This window comes from Pseudorasbora parva, chromosome 21, assembly GCF_024679245.1.
Source record: "Pseudorasbora parva isolate DD20220531a chromosome 21, ASM2467924v1, whole genome shotgun sequence".
NCBI classification, from domain to species: domain Eukaryota; kingdom Metazoa; phylum Chordata; class Actinopteri; order Cypriniformes; family Gobionidae; genus Pseudorasbora; species Pseudorasbora parva.
The window spans coordinates 12,830,274-12,852,755 of NC_090192.1; the positions used below are offsets into that span (position 1 = coordinate 12,830,274).

General features: G+C 39.5%; 1 protein-coding gene across 1 annotated transcript in view; it reads left to right on the top strand.

The window, feature by feature from the left end:
• The first annotated feature begins 7,261 nt into the window (after nucleotides 1-7,261).
• grid1b (glutamate receptor, ionotropic, delta 1b) overlaps nucleotides 7,262-22,482 on the top strand; it is a 741,339-nt gene continuing 726,118 nt past the window's right edge. Inside the window, 2 exon segments of the mRNA XM_067429947.1 lie at nucleotides 7,262-7,588; nucleotides 13,000-13,155. Coding sequence (XP_067286048.1) covers nucleotides 7,510-7,588; nucleotides 13,000-13,155 — 235 coding nt within the window. The 5' untranslated portion in view covers nucleotides 7,262-7,509.

A 22,482-nucleotide genomic window follows, 5' to 3' on the forward strand; every position in this document is an offset into this window, starting at 1 on the left:
GTCTCCCAGTTCCTACTGCTAAAAAATATCCCCAAAGCATGATGCTGCCACCATCATGATTCATTGTAGGGATGGTATTGGCCAGGTGATGAGCAGTGCTTAGTTTTCTCTAGACATGACACTTGCCATTCATGCCAAAGACTTTAATCTTTGCTTCATCAGAGAAGAGCATTTTGTTTCTCATGGTTTGAGGGTCTTTAAGGTGCCTTTTGGCAAACTCTAGACGGGCTGTCATGTGCTGTCTGGCCACTCTGCCATACAGACCTCATTGGTAGAGTGCTGCAGAGATGGTTGTTCTTCTGGAAGGTTCTCCTCTCTCCACAGAGCTGGAGATCTGTCAGAGTGACCATCAGGTTCTTGGTCACCTCCCTGACTAAAGCTCTTCTCCCCCTATCACTCAGTTTGGCTGGGTGGCGAGCTCTAGGAAGAGTCCTAGTGGTTCCAAACTTCTTCCATTAATGATTGACAGAGGCCACTGTGCTCACTAGGACCTTCAATGCTGTAGTAATTTTTTGTACCTGCTCAACATAACTCTGTCTCGGAGGTCTACAGACAATTCATTGGACTACATGGATTAGTTTGTGCTCTGACATGCACTGTGAACTGTGGGACCTTATATAGACAGGTGTGTCCTTTCTAATTGAAAATTTACCACAGTTGGACTCCAATCAAGTTGTAGAAACATCTCAAGGATGATCAGTGGGAACAGGATGCAACTGAGCTTGTTTTTGAGTGTCATGGCAAAGGCTGTGAATACATTATTTTAATAAATTAGTAAAGATTTCAAACTAACTTTTTATGTTGTCATTATGCGATATTGTTTGTATGTTTGAGAAAAAAAATAATTTAATACATTTTTGAATAAGGCTGTAACAACAAAATTTGGAAAAGCGATACACTGTGAATACTTTCCAGATTCCAGAAACACATTCAAGTGCCCCGTTTAGAGATGGTCCACACTTTAGAACACAAGATCCAGGGGGGTGGAGCTGGATCCAGATCCAACTCCTCCCACTTTATATACTTTGCTATATTATTTTGCTATATTACTGCAGCAATGAAGCTGCAAACATAACATACAAACATTAAAAATTCAGCATTTAGTTGATCCTGAAAAGCGCTCACTTTCACAGTTGTAAAAAAGATTGCTTTTCTTCTTTCACAAGGGGGTTTGCCATAACAACATTTGTTTCCAGGTGGACTGAATGAATGCAACTTAAAGAATGCAACACATAACTTGCGGACATCCTGTAGATTCAAAAAAACAGATGACGACTTCAAAAATCCTGAAGTGTTTCCAGTTAAGTGTGCCATATGCATTAGACGTTTAGCCAATGTTCCGTGGACATGACGTCTGAGGTTGAGACTATACCTATGCCAACCCCAACCCTAAACCTACTCCAACCCCGCCACCCTGGACCTTGTGTTCTGCAGTGAGGAGCTACTGACTTTATGGCTGGACCCCTTTCTGTCGGTAACAGCAGACAAAGGTTTGCTACATTTTGATTTGATCTTGGTGGAATAATTAAAAGAAACTATCCAACGGCATCAGATAAAGATGCTAGGACAACAGCCAGACACCTCCTAGAGGGCTAGAAGAAGACATCTGGAACTAAGCCCAGGAAGGACAGGACTTCTCATTGGTCCACATGCAGTTTCTGCCCATTGCCGATCTGGAGATTAATTCCTAAGGTTGGACTATCACTGCCATACAAATTTCTCAGGGCCTCAGCAGCAGTGGGTGAAACAAAGAGATCACAATGATCCAGTCAAAACTATGTTTGGAAACGTTAAAACTGATGTAAACAACACACATCCATTTCATATTCAGATAAATAACTATTCTCTGCAACAGCTATTTGTAATGCAACATCTTGCACAAATTCACCAGTTAATGTACAAATTAATGAATGCATGATAGCTCAGTCTTTTTCCATCATGTCTGGTCTCTTTTTGTTTAGAGTATTGTCAAATGTATTCGGGGGGTGATTTGGAAAGTGAAAAATGCATTGTAAAACTGTATAGAACCTTTACAGACTTCTAACTGTGCTTTATGCAAATGAGTTCCACAGTGCAAAGAAGGGTAAGCCACACTGTGTGCCCCCTCTAATGCCAACAGCCAATTGCAGCGCTGGAAGCACCGAATTGCAATCTCCTCCTCATCGGAAAGGGATAAATGTATCCTTTCAACAACTTCTTGGTCTGAGTTCTCGGCCTGCGAAATAGAGACATAACAGATATACATTCTGTGTCTCAGTCCTGTAAGAAGACATTAAAAGATTCATTCTTTTAGATTCAAGATTCAGTCTCCCACTGTGTGAGACATAACATATACACTGTTCTGTGACTCTGGTTCATCCAGAGAGACAACAACAGATTCCATGTTCTGAGTCTAATGCTTGTGAGGCAGCAGCAGATACGACCACGTTCTGAGCCTCCAGTCTGTGAGGAAAGAGACATTAACAAACACTACGTTCAGAGTCTTAATAACCGATCAGCATGTTTCAAGGCTCCACGACAGAGAGACAAAAGCGGTGACCAAGTTAGCGGTGACCAGAGAGGCTGAAGAAAAAACACGGACATTTGCAACAAGGTTAGGCTCAGGAGAGCAAACCTTCACTTCGAGGTTCCTTCATCTATGTGTTCCAGATGTTCCAGGCCTTTGGCACCTACTTTAGGGCCTCATCTGCATGTTCCAGATTTTAGGATCCTTTGGTGCTCCGGGAGATCAGCATCCCACAGACCTTTGCGTTCAAGGCTGTTGAAATGGATTCCAGCTCTTTTCCCCACTGCATTGTCACCCAGCAAAACCAGTGAAAGAAGCCACTGCCCTTACTCAATTACGTGGAACATAAATATCATTTTAACACAACAATTACAATTACAGTTTATCTTTCCATAAGATAACATTTTTCTTCCATAGCCACACTCAACTTGTTCACTTGCATTTTATGCACTTTATTTATTTTTCATCCATGTATTAATTTAGCAGTTGTGTTAGTTATTCTTGTTTACCTTTTGTTAATAACATGTATTGTATTACACTTGTGTCTTCCTTGGTAATACAGAAGAAGCTCTAAAAGTTAGAAATATCACCAATCTTTCAGATAAATCAGCTGTTCAACTTCCTCTCTGATATGTTATGTTCTGATATGTTGATGTTCTCCTAACCACAACTTAGATGGGTGAACGCAAAATAATTTTGCAAGCAAACAAATATTATACTCCAATCAGGCATAACATTATTCCTAATATTGTGTTGGTCCCCCCTTTGCTGCCCCCTTTAGAACCCTCAAGGTGTGCTGTGGTATCTGGCACCAAGATGTTAGCAACAGATCTTTTGGCTACTGTAAGTTGCGAGGTAGGGCCAAGATGGATCACTCTTGTTTGTTCAGAACATCCCACAGATGCTCGATTGGATTGAGATCTGGGGAATTTGGAGGCCAAGAGCTTTGCTCCCCACGTGCATCAATGATCCTGTCGCCGGTTCACCACTGTTCCTTCCTTGGATCACTTTTGATAGATAATATATCTCACCAACAGGTGCTGTGATGAAGAGATAATCAGTGTTATTATCTTCACTGTTAGTGGTCATAATGTTGTGCCTGATCAGTGTATATTATTATTATATTTTGGAATTAAAAACTGTCCCTGACATTTTCTTTACAGGTTTATGTATATAATTAATGTTTAACTGTGAACTTACTGAACAATAACATCTAACCTCATTAACTGATTTCTCATTTTATGTCCTTTCTTAAAGCTGAATAACAATATCCCAGATCCTGTGACAAAAGTAGAAACTGGCTCTGCGTCCAGTAATCTAATTAGGAAGCATGTAGTCATATAGTCTGCCATCATTACATCTATGTCATTTCATTTTGCTACCAGATATTAACCGATGGATTTTTTTGTACAGTGTCTCTTAATAAGAGCATCTTCTCACCTCCCCTCTAAAAAGGTTGGTGTTATGCTGCCCTCACTTGCTATCGAAATTATCATAAATATTAGTTTCCTAGGTAACAAATTGGACATGAAAGCCCTCTCAAGTCAAAATTTGAATGCAATGAGCTCGTAATCACGACTTCAGAAGTGGAAAGTAGGAAATTTCCGATAGCACTACTGCTATCTTGCCCATCATAAAAATGATATGAATGTATTACCATATTGAGAGCTTAAAAAGTATGTTTTTATTGCCCTTTTTATGAGTACAAACTGAAGTGTTGAATAAATAAAAAATGTGCTATTGGTCAAGCCATTTTGCTTAATCTGCATTTCTTACTTCCATTCTTCTTTTTTAGTTCCTTATTTCTATACCACTCCACGGTCCCGCCTTCGATATACATCACAATTCAGTACTTGCCTCGTGTATCCAGATTCAAGCCAGTTTTGCTACATTCATATTAGCCAACATTTCCCTCAGAGCGGACATTTAAACAATACTCACTACCACATGTATGCTCACTGAAGCATGCTAAATTCTCATTGTTGATTGGCACCCATTCAGATAATCTTTTAAACTGAACAGGACCATTGACAGAAGCTCAACACGCCATGCGATGTCTCCATCGGTTTGGTTCAAACGACAATGTAATTGTGCATTCATCACTCACCAGTGCCAGGAACTTTCACCTAGCATCACAGAAGGGGTTTGGGGCTTTGTGGCTCTTGTGCTGATATTCCATGACAATGTGTGAGCAAGCTGTAATTTGTTTGGTCCAGATATGAAGCCACGACATCCTCGATGCCTGTTTAATTTAACACTTCAGTGGTGTTCATGGTTGAAACAGAATCTCAGTTCACTTTAAAAATGCATAGACAAGAAGAAGGCTCATTAAATTTTTTTTTTTTTTTTTTCACTGTCGATTCACAGCTGTAGACTGTGAAGCTAGTCTCATTTATATACGAAAATAAAATTATATATATATATATATATATATATATATATATATATATATATATATATATATATATATATATATATATATAGTGTATGTGTATTTAGTAATGTTTAAATATTGAACTATTTATGTATTGATATAAAGAAAGGGTGGGAGAAAGAAAAAAAAAGATCTCAAGACAAAAACAAAGAATCTTCAATATCACTAGAAGGTTTATTTAGATCATGTGCACACGCATTTACATACATCATACTTGGATTGGCATATGCATGAGCTTTTTCAATGCCATTGCACGCATATAAGTAGTTATTGCAATTAGGTAACTCTATAACTCTTGCCCCATATACTTAGACATTAATCACAATAACGCCACAGGTTGCATGCGTAACCAAAAACAATAGAATTTACACACAACTCACACAAGACATACAGAAAGAAAGAAAGAAAGAAAGAAAGAAAGAAAGAAAGAAAGAAAGAAAGAAAGAAAGAAAGAAAGAAAGAAAGAAAGAAAGAAAGAAAGAAAGAAAGAAAGAAAAACAAACAGATAGATAGATAGATAGATAGATAGATAGATAGATAGATAGATAGATAGATAGATAGATAGATAGATAGATAGATAGATAGATAGATAGATAGATAGATAGACGGCGTTCGATGCGATCAACATACCTGCCATCAGAAACACAAAAGTCCAACAAGGTTTTTGACAACAACATACTATCGAAATCATACATTTAGTTTAAAGGCTTCCAACCAATCTGAAAGAATAATTAAATATAAAAGGGCTTATGTTTAATTAAAACACTGCTCGATGCAGATATGAGCTTGAAATGGGAGAGTGTCCATTGCTTAGAGCTTGATAATTGATCCATTGTAATTCTGTTCGTGACCGACAGAGCTTGCGGGAGCTGTCCACCGGTGTGTGGTGCTGAAAGACATCACATACACTTAACCAAACAATTAAGGGACATTTCTGTTCTCAAATTCAACCGCAAGAAATATCCTTTAATTGTAAGAGTAAGAATATAATGCTTCGTCCCTGCCGATGAAGTCTTCAGTGGTGTGGATGAAAGTCCAGCGGTGCTCATTATTTGTTTCTCTGCTGTTTTCTTCGATTCGCTTTCGGTTCTCCACAAATCTGCTCCCATACTTTTACACCACTCCAAGTCCCTTTGATAGCAACAGTTAAAAAACCTATATGGAAACCTAAAATGAAAGTTTAAAATCAAATAAGATTTACATGTTTGCATTGTGTTAAAATACTGCACCGGCTTACACTATAACAAGTGATACTGCTGTTATTACCATGGGAATCTACTTCTACCGGATCTCGTACAAATAAATTGAATACAATCAGTTAGTTTATCTTAAAACCTGACAAACATTTGCTACATTTGCATGCAAGGAATGCACACATAAAATGCTATGTTATGGAGATGGCAGTGGCTATGTTGTACACGACCCCACAGCTCCAGCCTTCACCGGCAAGATCGTCTCCGCAACACATCCCCACCATAAAACACCGTGTCTGAATGAAACATGTTCACAGGGAGAAATGCAGCGTATGTGGAGAATGTCCACGGACTTCTGAAAGCGGCGCTCATATCGTCTCGCGCCGCGGGAAGGTCGATTCCTCTTCCTGACGTTGCACAGCCACTGTCTGTCCTTCATCATCCAGTAAAACAAGCAAGAATCAATCTAAAGCACGCTTCAACACCCCAAATAAAGTTACCGTTTCCCTCTGTGCACGACGAAGCATTGCATCTCCACAACCATTTCTCCAAAATGGAAATCTCTGTGAATACACTATAGCGTCCTTACTGACAGCTGCATATATCTTACTAACTGCAATCTATCGACCGGTAAAATCAAAATAGATAATGAATAAACAGCACACATGAACACTCTAAAGAAAGTTACCGCTTCGTTCGATGACTCTGAGAACCGCCGGCTTTCCACATTTCCCTCCTCACGTTTTCTCGGGTGGAAATCAAGGGTTCTCGTTCCTAAAAGTTCAACTGTTTTAACTCGAAAACGCTAAGGTTGTTGCGAAAATCGTTTAAAGGTCGCGAGACGCGAAGCAACAGTCAACGACGCCGATGCGATGCCAGTTCACAGAGACAAACAGTGAAATGAAAGTACACAGACGGAACGCAAAAAACGTTATCGTCCTCTTAAAGGCAGCTGCATGTATGTTTAGCGTTGTCTCCTCCGGCTTCGCGCCGAATTCCATCTCTCTCCGCGCGCGCGCTCGCTCTCTGGAACGAGCGAATAAGCCAGCGAGCGCGCGCGCGCGCGGGGGTGTCCCTCCTCCGCAGTTTGGAGTTTGTGATGTGTCTCAGACTCCGCGAGCGCCGCGCGAGAGCGAGACCTGCGGAGAGAACGCGCCGGATCCTGAAGCGACCGTTACCCTCCAACAGGCGACCTGCCTTTCTCCTTCCTGATCCCCCAGTATTCCCTCACAGTTTTTCTCACACCAGCGCTTTCCTTCATACTTTTTGGTCAATCACAGGTGCATTTGTGATCCTTTGACGTACTTTTCTCATTCATTGGGAATTAACGGACATCTGAGGATCGTGTGGATGCGCAGCTTTGGATAGACGCGGAGATGGAATTGCTGATAATATGCCTTTCTTTTGGGATATTGCAATGCAGTTCGGTGGGAGCCGACTCCATCATTCACATCGGTAAGGAGTGAGCCGTTCAAAGCCTTTATTTGTTGCAAATGAATGATAATGAATGCGCAAATCAGACTGAGGTTTTCCGAAATATCAATTGTAAATAAGCATTGAAAACGTGCCCTGCTAATCGGGGTGAATATCAATTGAGCAGACCACTTGTGATCATAACGTCTCTCTTGTTCAGATTGACGATAGCACTGAAAGATGCATGCACAAGACTAATCTAATTTCAGTCTTAGCAGCTTGTTCACGAGGAAGGCATAATTGTGTAAATGGCAGATTTCAGGTAAGTTTGAAAAACAGGAGGCGTCCGTCATAAGGCAAAGTAAGCCAATGTGTGGGGGTTGCTCTCCCCCTCCCATCTATAAGATTGAACTTTGTATGGAACGTGAGGGAAATCTTAATAAAGGATGCTGAAGTAAATAAATGACAAGAGGACAAATGCTTATTCTTGGCTATCCCAGGCCGTAAATGTCATCTTAACCAATCCCCTTTGCGCGCGCTGGACACCCTGTGCATTCTGATTGTCTCACCAAACGTGAGGAAAGAAAGATTTTGGCTCTCCAACAGAAGCACAGAGGAGGAAGAGGGGCTGGTGGGGAGGGCGGCTGTGGTTCTATTCAGTTGTCATGAAGAACTCACATCCAAACCCTTGCATCGCTTACACGCATGTCATACATTAACCAAATCGGCCATTCATTTATTTAAGAGTTTTATTCATTTATTTTGTCCGTGTAGTGAAATTAAGCCACCACACTGAAGATTCTGCATAATGTATTTGTATTAAAACCAAACAGAAAACCCAAACCCTTCAACAAAATGACTTCCTATTAAAGTAAAAGCTTTTATATCAACAATGGTATTATTTTGGAGGGCCAAAATTGATAAAGTATAACCAACCCAGTAGAGAATAGAGATACTGTATAAATACATAAATATACAATATAACAACCCAGTGGGGAATTTATTATTTATATACTGTACATTTACCCAAACTATAGCTTTAACCATGTAGATTTACCCAAACTATAGCTTTAACCATGTGCATTTACCCAAACTATAGCTTTAACCATGTACATTTAGCCAAACTATAGCTTTAACCATGTGCATTTACCCAAACTATAGCTTTAACCATATGCATTTACCCAAACTATAGCTTTAACTATGTACATTTAGCCAAACTATAGCTTTAACCATGTAGATTTAGCCAAACTATAGCTTTAACCATGTACATTTAGCCAAACTATAGCTTTAACCATGTAGATTTAGCCAAACTATAGCTTTAACCATGTACATTTACCCAAACTATACCTTTAACTAATCTGTGAGAGTGATGCTGGTTTGCCAAATTATATCTGTGTTACGTACTTTTCTGTCCCTTTTGTTTGACCAAGACTTTGGGGAGGATAAAAAAATAAGTTTTAAGTATGCACTGGCATTGAATTCACATTTTTGAAACGATGTGTATTGAAAGCATTTGAGAACTGTGGTGCGATATGCAGTGTGAAATAATCTTTTGAGATGTTGCATCTTTGTGCACAAGGAAATAATTATATCCACATCTTGTTCTCAGATACTTCAGTTTAACTGCCAGTTGCATGGGTCAAGGTCTGAAAAAATCTACCTCTTTCACCACCTTTAAAGATGAGGTCTTCCAATTTTTTTATCCAGCTCTTACCCTTGAGTGCAGGACAGGCCGTATCTGTGGCTGTGTAATAGGCAGGACTCAAAGGTGCTCGGCACAGGTGAAATAACAAATTCCAGCCTCTCCAGTGCCCAATACTTCCACTTTGTCACATCCGCTCACGTTAACATCCTGACCAAATTCGGCTTCGGAGGGCAAAAGAAAAATAGGGCCGTCCGTTGAATGAAGAGGGTGACATGAAGTGATTTTCAGGGTGGTGTGGTGATTTACAGAGGCAATGCCCATCCAAAACTGGTAATTGGAAGGCTAGTACAAGCAGTATAGATCAGGGCTGCTCTCACTGGCAACTGGAATGAACAGATGCGACACCCCTATTTCTGCTAAATAAGACGAACACTGCAGTGATACATCAACCAAATTCTAGCTGTCTACCTGCCCATCCTATTGGGCTCCTCTAACACAGGTAGAGAAGATGGGTCCATTTTGGCCACGCATAAATGAGACCTCTCAGTCTCTCAAAAACATTTCCAGATAGCATGGTTAAACATACATTGATTAAGCTGCCATACTATGAATTGATCTACATGCAACTAGTAAGCAGGGCTCAACAGGAAGTATATTTGGTCCCACTTTATATTAAGTGTCTTTAAGTTGTACTTATGTCAAAACAATTAATTGTTTGGTACTTATTGTTTTCATGTTGTATTTTAAAACACTTTCTGCTGTTGAGTGGGATACAGGGAGGGGAGTTTATGTGGTAGGGGTAGATGTAGTCTCACATAGCCAGACCCTCAGACCTTCAGACAGACTCCATTGCTGCTTTAATTGGCCATGGACAGCCCAAAGAGGACGTCTGACCAATTTGTAAAGCAGTCAATGAGAGTTCATATTACTTCACGCCATGTTTAAGGAGGATGTCCCTATGACAACAGACCAGCGTGCTTCTTAGAGATTCATTCCAGAACATTGTGCAGGTTTTACTGCAACAATGGCGCCGCAAACTTCACATACTTTTGGAAGTCCAGCATTTAGTTGATCCTGTTAAGCTCTCATTTTCACAGTTGTAAACACAACAGCTTTATTCCTCCATGAGGGAGTGTGGCATCATGACAGCTTTGTTTTCATGATAGATAATGACTTTGAAACGCACAAAGTGTTTCTCATTTTGCGTGCTTTATGAATCAGACGTTCAGACAACGGTCAGTGGGCGTGACGTCTGAGATTAGGGTAGACATAATTACAGGGTATATGACATTACAATTATAGTTGATAACAGGTGTGATTATATGCAGATTTTAAAAAAAAATATAATTACAATGTAAAACATGCATGGAGTGTACACAATAAGTTAATTACATTTAGATGTTAGTACATAGGTAAAGAAATTTAATATAAAGTGGGCCCAGATTTTTTAATTAATTTTTTTCTGAAGGGGCTAGTACTTATAATATAACATGATATTAACATATTTAAATCAGCAGAATTCAACAACATTGTTCAACACATAATGTTAAACAGTCCTCTTGAGCTCTGCAATGAAACAAATGCAAATTTTTGACAGTGATATTTGTTAGTCACAAGGTTGAACCTTGTCAACGAGGGGGACCAATTATTTTATAAAGAAACAGAACAGTGAAGGAAAATCTTGGTCTAATTCGAGTTCAGACAGGACCACTTTGGCAATACTTTAGTTTATTGAACACAATTATCTTTGGCGGTATGGTTCCTTTATGGGGTTCTTGCTCCATGATTAATAGAACATATAAAAGAGCTTTGCATTAACCCCTATGGAACCATCAGCTTGAGTGATATACAGATGATTTAAGACACTTAGTAGTGTCTACTGGACAGTGGTAACAAGCAAATGTGTGTTGAATCCTGGACAACTACTGTTGGATGAATGTCTCTCTGCAGTGAGGTCCATAACAGCTAGGACTTAAATCCTTGGTAATCTGAAAGAAAAAGAGAAGAAACAGCAGCCAGAAAGTGAACACTAATTTTTTTGATACTTACAGTGGGGAGGGAGGGTTGCGAGCAGTTTAAGCGTCCTTCTCAAGCAGAAATGCCACGTATATATGTCCCAGGTCTAATAGGAGAAGGGTAGTGATTGGACGATTTGACAGCTGACAGAGTCAGTTGCCGGCGGCATTATGCCTACGTGGACTGACTGAACTTCGCTGCGCTTGATTTGGGAAATAATCATTTTGCATTCATTTGAATTAAAATATGCACAAATCATCTAAATGAATCACATAAATGAATGAATCATGGTTAATCTAAATGAATCACATAAATGAATGAATCGTGATTCACCTAAATGAATCACGCAAATGCATTTTTTTCCAATTCAAAACTTCCATATTTGAGAAAAAAGTTGCGTCGTTTGCATTACTGGATTTTATTGTCAGTCGTTTAACATTTCTTTCGCAAAACAGTTGACATATTATCGCTATTTACATCTTACCTCACTCTCATTCAATGTTAAACTCACGCTTTGCTTCTGTGAACAGTAGCCCTTTGTAAGTACACAACTTTGATTTGATTGGCCATCTCAATCATTTTGACGTTGACAAGCGCTGTTAGACCACTGAGGCACACCAGATTAAAAATATAACTTAATTTGTCAAAATGTTGTCATCCTAACAACATATAGAGCTCTGCTTAATTTTGTTTAGCAAAGCTGGGCAATAATTTCAAATATTGGTGAGGACAATTTGATAATTTCTAATCAATGTCTATGGTGGTTACGGCCCTGGCTCATTTATTTATTTTTTTTACATAAAGGCCCAGTTTCATAGACTGGGTAAACCCAGCCTGATCTGTCGGCGATTTGATTTCACCCTGCAACTCAGTCTAGAAACCTGTGCATTCATTTCTACTGCTTTATTACACTTTTGTGGGAACCAATCACAGACTGACTTACCTACCTGGCTCGCTATTGGTAGCTTTAACAGATGATGGACGGACAAGCGATGGGTCGCCCATTGATCACATGGCCTAATTGGTTAAAGCACTATCCAATAACATACAGAGTCCACCTCATTTGAATAATGCTCGTTTACCACACCTCTTGTGCAGTAGAAAATACAGAGCAGACTCACCAGACCAATGTTCAATTTTAAATTGAGCTTGGTCTGGTGATAGCCAGACAGCCGGTTTCACAGACTGGGTTTAGACTAAGCCAGAAATAGTCCTTAGTTCAATTAGGGCATTTAAGTAGCTTTTATAAATATGTCTTAGAACAAATAAAACAACAACAACAACAACAAAACATTACTGAATTGAGAAAACAATGACACTGACATATTTTACGATATGTCAGTGCAAGTTGCTTTCAGATCAGCTCAATCATGCATTTTAGTCTGAGACTAACTTGAGTCTTGTGTGTGAAACTGGGGAAAAGGTTCTGAGAAAAATACCGTATCTTATTTATGTTTAGGAAAACAATCACCAGACTTTTTTAGCCCTGAGCTCTCAGTAGGAAGGGTTCCTATAACTCAATTGGTATAGCATAGCGCTAGAAATGTCAAGGTCGTGTGCTCGATCCCAGGGAACACACACACACACTGATAAAAAAATAAGTACCTTGAATGCACTTTTAAGTGGCTTTGGATAAAAGCGTCTGCCAAATGGATAAATGTTTGTAAAACAATAGACCTGTGAGCAAGATGAGCCGAGCAAGCGAGCTGCCCTCGGTATGCAAATTAGCAATTGCTACAGTTTCTTTGTACACTCCACTAAGACTCAGATAACTATCTGCACATGCCCGCAGGTGCCATTTTTGAGGAGAACGCAGCACGGGATGATGAGGTGTTTCAGTTGGCGATCTCTGACCTGAGCCTCAACGATGACATTTTGCAGAGCGAGAAAATCACCCACTCCATAAAATATATTGAACCCAACAACCCCTTTCAGGCAGTCCAGGAAGGTGAGTGAATCATCTTGTTCTGTCTCTTGACTCTCGAACTGCATCATTCCCTGACGTCTGAGTGTACATGCTAAAAAATTTACATGCAAGTTGTCTGGCGGTTTGAATAACTCCCCAACAAGACATCACCAAGTCGAAATGACACACATCCCCAGGATTTCTGCTTTTGTTCAGAGCGTGCTTACGGCAACCGAAGATGTCTTGAAAATGTATGTGTATTTGTTTAATGCCAGCATGAAAGGTGACATTATGTTTCAAAGAATTCCACCTGAAGCTTCCCCCCAGTCTAATGTCTTCTGTGAAAGAAGAGCTAGGTGGAGGTATTGAGTCGAGCTGGACTCAATAACAATTTTCCACATAATTGCAGTTGAGGATGAGTGCTCTGAAGCCTGAGCTTTCCAAAAGATCATTTCGAAAAGCGAGGAGAAAGAGAATGTCTTGTTCTGAATGGGCTAATGGCGGTTAATGATGCTGGGATTGAAGGCAAATATGATGGCGATGATGGCAATGATTATTTCCGTTAGAAAATATCCTCAATCGCACTATTCTGTTGGTTTTTTCAAATATGTCAAATATGTCACAATCTAAGTGAGCTACTGACGATGATACAGCGCAATCTTTGCAGAGTTTTTATTTGTCATTCTTCTTGCTCTGCTATTACTGTGACCTTTATCAACAAGTCTCCAATCACAGAGTACTCACTGTTTTGTCAGTCTGTGTGCAGTTTTCCACAGTGCTTTGCTTTCAGTGTAATGGGTGTCTTTCAGGTTGGTTTGTTGAAGTGTTTTATTTCCCACATGCCACCATGTCAGCCTGAGGAATAACACTAGCACACTTGTAGAACATCCTTATTTTGACAATGCTGTGTGACCTCCCATATGGCACTGGGGAGATTATACACAAGCTAATATAACTTGTGTTAACAGATCAAATGAAACCCTCTAATTGCATGTTGATTTGCTTCACACACCAGGGATGAACTTTCATATTGTCTCTGGCAAAATGTTTGGAACGCTTGTCATTTATATATTGTTTCTGAGACATGTTTATTGTATACAAACAATTGCCTTCGTGGGGTTATTGCTAGTGCCTCTAATGTGCCTGGACCTCTATTTTGGTGATCATCTGCGATCATCCACAGTTACGTTTGATCTTCTGCATGAATGTGTTGTCATGGAGGGGCGGTTGAAATGCAGGGCAGTGTGCAAGTACCTTAGCGCAGTGATGCTGTGCTCTCTTGACTGAATGCCCTGTTGATTTTGGCTCCGTGAACAGATTCCAGTCCATTCAAGTCGGCCAATGGAGTTCTTTTTAGTGGTCACAGTTGCCATCTCAAAATCGTAACAGTAGCCCACATTGTGTGCTGGTTGTGCCGAAGGAAAGCATTGAAGCTCATTTTATTGAGCAGCAGAGGGATGTCGTAATGCTATGGAAGAGTGATCTCTTTATCATATGCTGCGTTTATGCCAATTTAATAGAAATATTAAGAAACGCAATACCTTTTCACATTGCTTTACCGTATCTTTAATCAATAAATGCAGCCTTGTTGAACATTTTAGGGTGAACCTGTGAGTCACTTTAGTTTGAGGAAGTAACCCTTTTTTGTGCCCAGTATAGAGTAATATAATGTAGTCAAATAGCATATTAAGAAATCATCTGCTGGTTTGACTGGGAGTTTAGCATCAATAATACAGGAGATTCCTGTGAATTGTTCTTTAAATCATTGCCTATTGCCTGAAGTTGATCTTAGATTAATACTTAACCCCTCTTTGGATTTTTATCAATTGCTGCGTGTTTCTTTATAATTGACAAATGTGTTATACTTTCATTTATCCTCGGGCTCTCATTTTTATATTATGTGCAAAACCTTCTACAGAAACAAATGAAGAAGGTGTAATGAAACTCACCAGATTAATCCCACAAGGTCTTTCACGGTGTCTGAGATGTCAATAATGATTTGGAGCTTAAACTGCCTGCTCTCACAAAGGAGCGTGAGATGCAACCTCCCTTAATGCAGTAGTTTTTATTCATTAGCTGATGTTTTCATAGTCTTTCTTTCTTCGTTATTTCACTGTTTAATTTGGTTAGTTTGGCATAGCACTCCAAATGCAATATGCAAAATAATCCAGTAATGCACACATTGGCCCTCATTTATCAAAAGTGCGTACACCAGATTTCCAGCGTACACCTTGCGTACACCCAAACCCACGGTGACTTTGAGATTGATCAATATGGACGTTGGCGTACGGCGCGCTCAAATCCTACGCCAGCTCAGGAGGTGGTGTACGCACGTTTGAGTTAGTGGGAAAATGCGCAGGAAAACACTTCCTAACACCACAAAACGAACAGACAAAGATATGCTATATTATGACCCACTGTAAAAAACAACAACAACAACATAGTAATTATAAACTTTAGTGTTTATTTTTGTGCAATGGACTTCAATGTTTAATTTGTGTGACTTTACCAAAGCATTTGATTTGTAGGCATGTATTCCTCCCGTTGCGAGCCTATGTGCTTTACCTGACGGTTCAGGGTTAGGCCCTGCAGCTGCGCACGGACTGGGACTCAAAATAATTCAGACTGACAAAATAATAAAAATGACATTCTTCTTCTTTTAAATAATAATAATAATAAAATAAATAATAACAACATTCTTCTTCTAAAAAACAATAAGCGTAATTAATATTAAAAATCATAATAATAATACAAATCTTACAATTTGTCATGCTACTATTAATGTGAATGAATGGTACTCCACATCACATCATCATCACTATCGTACACCCCAATAGCCTACATGTGCGAACGAAATGAAATGCTAATTCTTTTAAAACATGTGCTGTAAAATAATGCATTGTGATAATTTCTCATCCAAACAGCTATTTAAACTGCTGGAGTGCGTTTCTGAACCCCCACACTATTAACAGTAGGCCTACTCTTAAGTTAGGTCCACATTTTGTTTTTGTGGGTGCCTTTATTCCCCCTCTTTAAACTCTCAAATAAAACAATTTCACTTTTTTCCACTTCCCTGATGGTCTTGATGGTCTTGATTGAATGAAATGAGAGCCCGAGGATAAATGAAAGTATAACACATTTGTCAATTATAAAGAAACACGCACGTCTTGATGGGCACGTCTCAATCATCTCACTAGTTCAGTAGTCAGGACACGGATCAGGGAGTTAGCCCACTGACTTATGTCCTGATCAGTGCCCTGACTAGTGGACTAGTGAGATGATTGAACGCGCCCGATCTCCACGTCAGAGAAGTTTCGCTCCTTTGCCATCTTCCGTGTATCCGTGGCGTAAAATGAGTGCATGGGGGAGGTGGAGACTTGAATATATATGGGTGTGTTATTCTAATGACGATCGTTTTCAGCCGCGGCATTTATCAAGGGCAGGTATTGCGTACACCTGGATCGCAGAGTTGCGCACAGCTTCATAAATCAGGCGGTGAGAGGAGTGTAAGCATAATCTTACGCCAACATATACGCCCGTTTCTACGCAAGACTGATAAATGAGGGCCAATGTGTTTGTGATTTTCCTAAGTGCATAAATGGTTAGTTCCCCTCCACCCCTCACAAAAAGAGAGAAAATTATGTCATTAATTACTCCAATTTTCTCGTCTCTAGAAATATTTGCGTACACGAAACTGAAATGTGGGTATACATGACAGGCCAGTATGTGGCACTGTAATTCTGCCACATAAATACTAAAAACAGAGAAGAAGAGTTGTGGCTAGAATGGGTACATGGGTACAGAGAGGAGAAAAATAAATAAATTCTGTTCCGGTTCCCGGACACACTGCCGCTCGATCCTCACCAGCCGAGAGGCTCTTCCATGCGGTGTAATGTGATGGTGCTGGACACCCGGTGGACGGCCCGATCCTCCTCCGCCCTCTGGCGGCCGGCGGTGACTCCTCCTACTGAGGGAGCCGGCAGTGAGTCCTGCGCTTCCAGCTCCTCCCCTAACTGGCGGATGGCAGCAGGCTCCGGCTCACGGCAAGCGCGGCGAGTCCTCTTCCCCCTCTCGGACGGCCGCCACCCCACCTCGACCCAAGGTCACGGCAGCGAGCTCTCCGTCCCACCTTCTTCGCTCTAGCACCACCGGCTCGGGCAGCCCTCGCGGTCTTCATCCATCCGCGCTTCCCGACCTCCTCAGCACCGCAATCCCCATCAGCAGCGAGGGCTCTTCGACAGCATGTCTCTCCTTCCTCCCGGGTTTTGGCATCGGTGTAATGCGTTTTTTAGATGGGAAGGAAGGAGGCGGGAACCGGCGAACATTCAACAACTTTAATTAAATAAATAAACAAAACAAAAGTAACACGGGCAGCCCCTCATGGTCGACTGCCCGCACACACACAACAAAACGTAAACAAAACATAACATCAAATCCAGGCCTGGTCCTCTCTCGTCCTTGACTGGTGTCGCTCGTCCTTAAATGCCTCTGAGCTCCCTCATGAGAGGACTCGAAAGAGCGTCACTCGCAGGTGACGCTCTTTCGCAATCACGTCCCCGGTCTCGCTCGCTCCTCCCATGTCTCTCGCTCGTTCACCTCGCCACAGTAATTAATGACAGAATTTTCATCTTTAGGTGAACAAAACCTTTAATGCCATTCTTTTACACAGTTTATCTACTGCAGTGACAAACGTATTCCACCACCAAATTAACTTCTGAAAAGTTCAGTTTAATTAATCCACACACTGTTTATAGAACTCAATAATTCATTGTTAAAGGCATAACTAATAGCATGCTATATATTCCTATCTATCGTCACTTGGTCCAGTGAAAATAAATCATATTGAAAAAGGTATGTGTCCTGCTTCATTCACAAATTTGAATGTAACATTTTTCTTCCTACCAGCCCTAGGATCTCAGGGAAACCATTAACACAAAAAAAACACAAAATAGCCTACATCAAAGGTTTAAACCGTTGGCAACCATGTTTCTTTGAAACTCTGAGTTCTAATAGTTGCTATGGTTTTTGAGGGAATCACTCCCACATTTAAATGCAGTTGCCACTCACAAAACTGTGCACTGTGTATGCCACAGGATGAGGGATAGTTAGAGGGATAGGAAGCTTCGGCTTTCCTATCTACTTTTTTGGGAGGGGGAAATTCACTGGAAAATTGTTATTAGGGGACTGAGGATTCCTGTTAACCAGCACAAATACAACTAACATGCACTTTGACTATTGGAGACAGAAAGAGTGCAATAATATAAGAATGAAAAGCCTTAATATAGGAAACCTTGGAAAATACAGCTTTCAGCAATTAAGCAGAGAACATATTTAATGAACTGAACAAAGACACTTGCCCTCATTTTTAAAATATTTATGAAAACAATGGCAAAGTTGATAGCACACACAAAACACATATCCAAGCTGATCTATTAAACATCTTCTGAAGACTGCATATTTCAGATGAATGCATTATTGTTTTCTGTTGGTTCTTCCTTTGTGGTCAAAATGCAGGGTGGTGTCATTGAAAATAAAGATATTTGCTAAGCCAAATATAATTTCAAAAAATGATAATTACGAGAGCAAATTAATGAGCCCTATCATATGCCATGTCCAATGTGGTGCCAGGTGCAACATAAGTGCTTTTTGCTAGTTTCAGCCTGACGCAGTTATCCTTTTCACATCCTCCTATTTAAAGTTTTTTTTTAAATAGCAAAGGCATTTTTCACCCATTTGTGCGCCCATGGCCATGCTGGTCTGAAAACGAGGTGTGTTCAGGTGCATTTTTGCTATTTCGAGGCAACTGAAAACGACCGCCCTATTGACCAACTGAAACCTGGTCTAAAGTCAATAGCACTATATTTTTTGTGTTATTTAAAGTGTTAGTAATATGTGCCTACATGCGGGTCCACACTTTGCTTATTACACACACAGGTATGCACAGCAGCACACAATACAATTTAAATATAAAAAAAGGATTACAATGTAAAAGATTATTATAAAGAGCAAATATGACATAATGGAGTCATAGCAAATCTGAGCACCTGTCAGTCGCGAACTGTCAGTCGCATAAAGAGCAACTGTTTTTTTAATTGAATGTTAGCTGAGACTCCCAAACATACACATGACTCATTAAGAGACAAGGTACAACCCTTTTGGATCATGCGCCTGGCATGCTGACCGTTTTTCCCGTCGTTAAACTAGCAAAAATGGATCTGTACCGTGCACCGTGCACTTTAGACAATGCGCTCAGATTGTTAAAATAGGGCCCAATATGATTATTGATTAAAATATTAATGATTCTGATAATTATGCATTACAGTGGCAAAACTGAGATTTATAAATAGACAATTCATATACATACTGCATTCTACTGGTATGGCATTTACATTATATATATATATATATATATATATATATATATATATATATATATATATATATATATATATATATATATATATATATTTTTTTTTTTTTTTAATTCAAAGTTAAATTCAGAGTTTTTTCTGTATTGTGAATTATTGTAAATACTTTGCTGTATTTTCTGTTTGTGAATTATTATTTCAGATGATATCATCCGCTGCAATCCCTCTGAAACATTTCAAAGGTGTTGTACTTGTGTATTCTAATGTATTACCAGTTTTTCCATCTGAGACCATACTCTATCACAGGGTTCATCAAATCTTGCCCTGGAGGGACAATGCGCTGCAGAGTTTAGCTCCAATCCTGATCAAACACACCCACCTGTGATTTTCTAATGATCCTGAAGACATTACATTACCACGTTCAGGTGCGTTTGATTAGGATTAGAGCTCAATTCTGCAGGAAAGTGGATCTTGTGGACCAGATTTGAGGATCCTTGATCTATCATACACTCTGCATAGCCAGATTAGCAAAACCGTGCCTGTTGTGACATTTGTGCACAATTACATTACATTGGTTCTTGCATTTTCCCAACACTTCGCAACATGCTATTATGTTGTTTTTTGTTTGCAAAAGGTACCCAAAAAGGTTAATGGTCTATTTCCCACCTACACTAAATCCATCCCTTAACCTAACCGTTTTGTTTACTACGTCAGAAAAGCCGTACATATAGAGCTAATTATAGGATGTACTTGTCAAAATGTAATGGTTTACAAATTAGGCACTATGGCAAAAGAGCTTTGCGGTCACATCTTAGTATTGTGCAAGGAACCACATGAAATAAGTCATCAATCAATATTTTGCCACTGTAATCATAATTTTTGTGAAAAGGAATAAAAGTTGTGGTGTTTTACTGCCACTATAGTGTTCATTTCAGCTGTAGTGAAGTGTATGCATTGGTGTGTTTTTGGATTTTTGCAAAAATGTAGGTAGAAGCACATTTTTACGATGAACCTTACAGATATGGATGCCTATAATAAACAGCGAGAGGCATGAATCCTCCCAACATTTATGTTGGCCCGCCTGCTGTACTTATACATGCCTCTGAGATGACTTGCACAGTCCCAGTGGAGTTGTAATGGAGTCCTTGGACCTCTGTGTCCATTAGGAGATGCTAATGTTAGAGGTTTGAGAAATGACCTGTACATATATTTTTGGCCTTTACTGCTCATTTTTAAACCATTCGGTTTGCAGACATTGGCATGAGTGTGTGGGATGCGTGCAAATGAAGTAGCAAAGTGTATATTCACACACACATACACACACACATCAACAGCCCACGCACACTCGAGTCACACTGCCCGTTTCTCATTATGCGTTCTTGTCTGTACTTGTGTTCTCGTGGACTTGTAAAACATCCCCAGTCGCTGCCCAAGTACTGTTCCAATTCAAAGTTTACATCTAGCCAAGTACAGTTCAATTCGATTTGTTCTTTATCGAGGATGCATCAGGAAGCGACTTGTGCGGACATGAGGCAGCCAGGTATCCCAGAATGCATCTTGCACCAACCAGCAAGCGTCAATAGTGTCAAACGTATAGTGTCTGAAAAATAATACTGTTATTCTGTCACGGAATGTAGTTTTAAGAGTTTTTCAGGAAAGAATATAGTTGTTTTAAGCTCAAATCGTTGGTTTATTTATAAAAATAGCGCCTGTTTGAAAAATTGATATGATGTTTTCGGAGTTGTGGGATCCAGGCGATCATCGAGCGCTCATCGCTTATTGACCCCGCAGAGAGCAGCCTTTTCTCGGCCAGTCCTTCTGATGTTTTCCACTGGCTCTGATATCTCTGATTAAACATGAGATATAGTTTGTCTTGTGTAGATCTAACGGGTGATCTTTGGTCTTATGAATCTATAATTTGTTCCCTGGCAAATCAATTTGTAGAGAGTGGTACTATGTAACATATTTGGTTTAGTTGTTGCCTAAAATATACATATAGAGATTATCGTTGTCACAATACCAAAATATGACTTTGATATATCTATACCGATACTAAATCGATACCACTGCAAAAAGATATATATATATATATATATATATATATATATATATATATATATATATATATATATATATATATATATATATATATATATATATATATATATATATATATATTTTTTTTTTATTTTTTTTTTACCAATTCCTCCTCTTTTTTGAACATCCTTACAGAGAATCACATTATCATGTGACATATCAGTCAGGTTACCCTTCATGGTAACACTTTATATTAAGGGTCCAGAATAATGCACTAGTTAAGCATTAATTAATGATTAACTTATTCACAATTATGCACTAGTTAAGCATGGACACAATAGTAATGAATGATTAACTTAACATAATAGAAAGGGCATATTAGCCATTATTTACAACTTAATAAGCCATATATTATTTTTGTGTAGTGATGCAGTTATATTTCTGTGCCATTCTGTTAAGTTAACTAAACAATAAGATAGTAGTTATGTTTAATTACTGCTGATTTTGCTATTATAAATGGCAAAAATAGTGTAATAAAGCAATTTGACCCCCTATTCTAAAGTGAAAGTTTTATCCTCATTATTTATGGCACTTATTGAGTGATATTCAAGTTTACTAACCAGAATAAGATAACAATTAAGCCCAACTACCATTAATACAGTAATAATAAAGGCAATTCGGCAACAGGCAAAAAATTTTTGGACAGTCTTCCACTGTCCAATTTTGGTGAGCTTGTGCAAATTGTAGCCACTTTTTCCTATTTGTAGTGGAGATGAGTGGTACCCGGTGGGGTCTTCTGCTGTTGTAGCCCATCCGCCTTAAGGTTGTGTGTGTTGTGGCTTCACAAATGCTTTGCTGCATACCTCGGTTGTAACGAGTGGTTATTTCAGTCAAAGTTTCTCTTCTATCAGCTTGAATCAGTCAGCCCATTCTCCCCTGACCTCTAGCATCAACAAGGCATTTT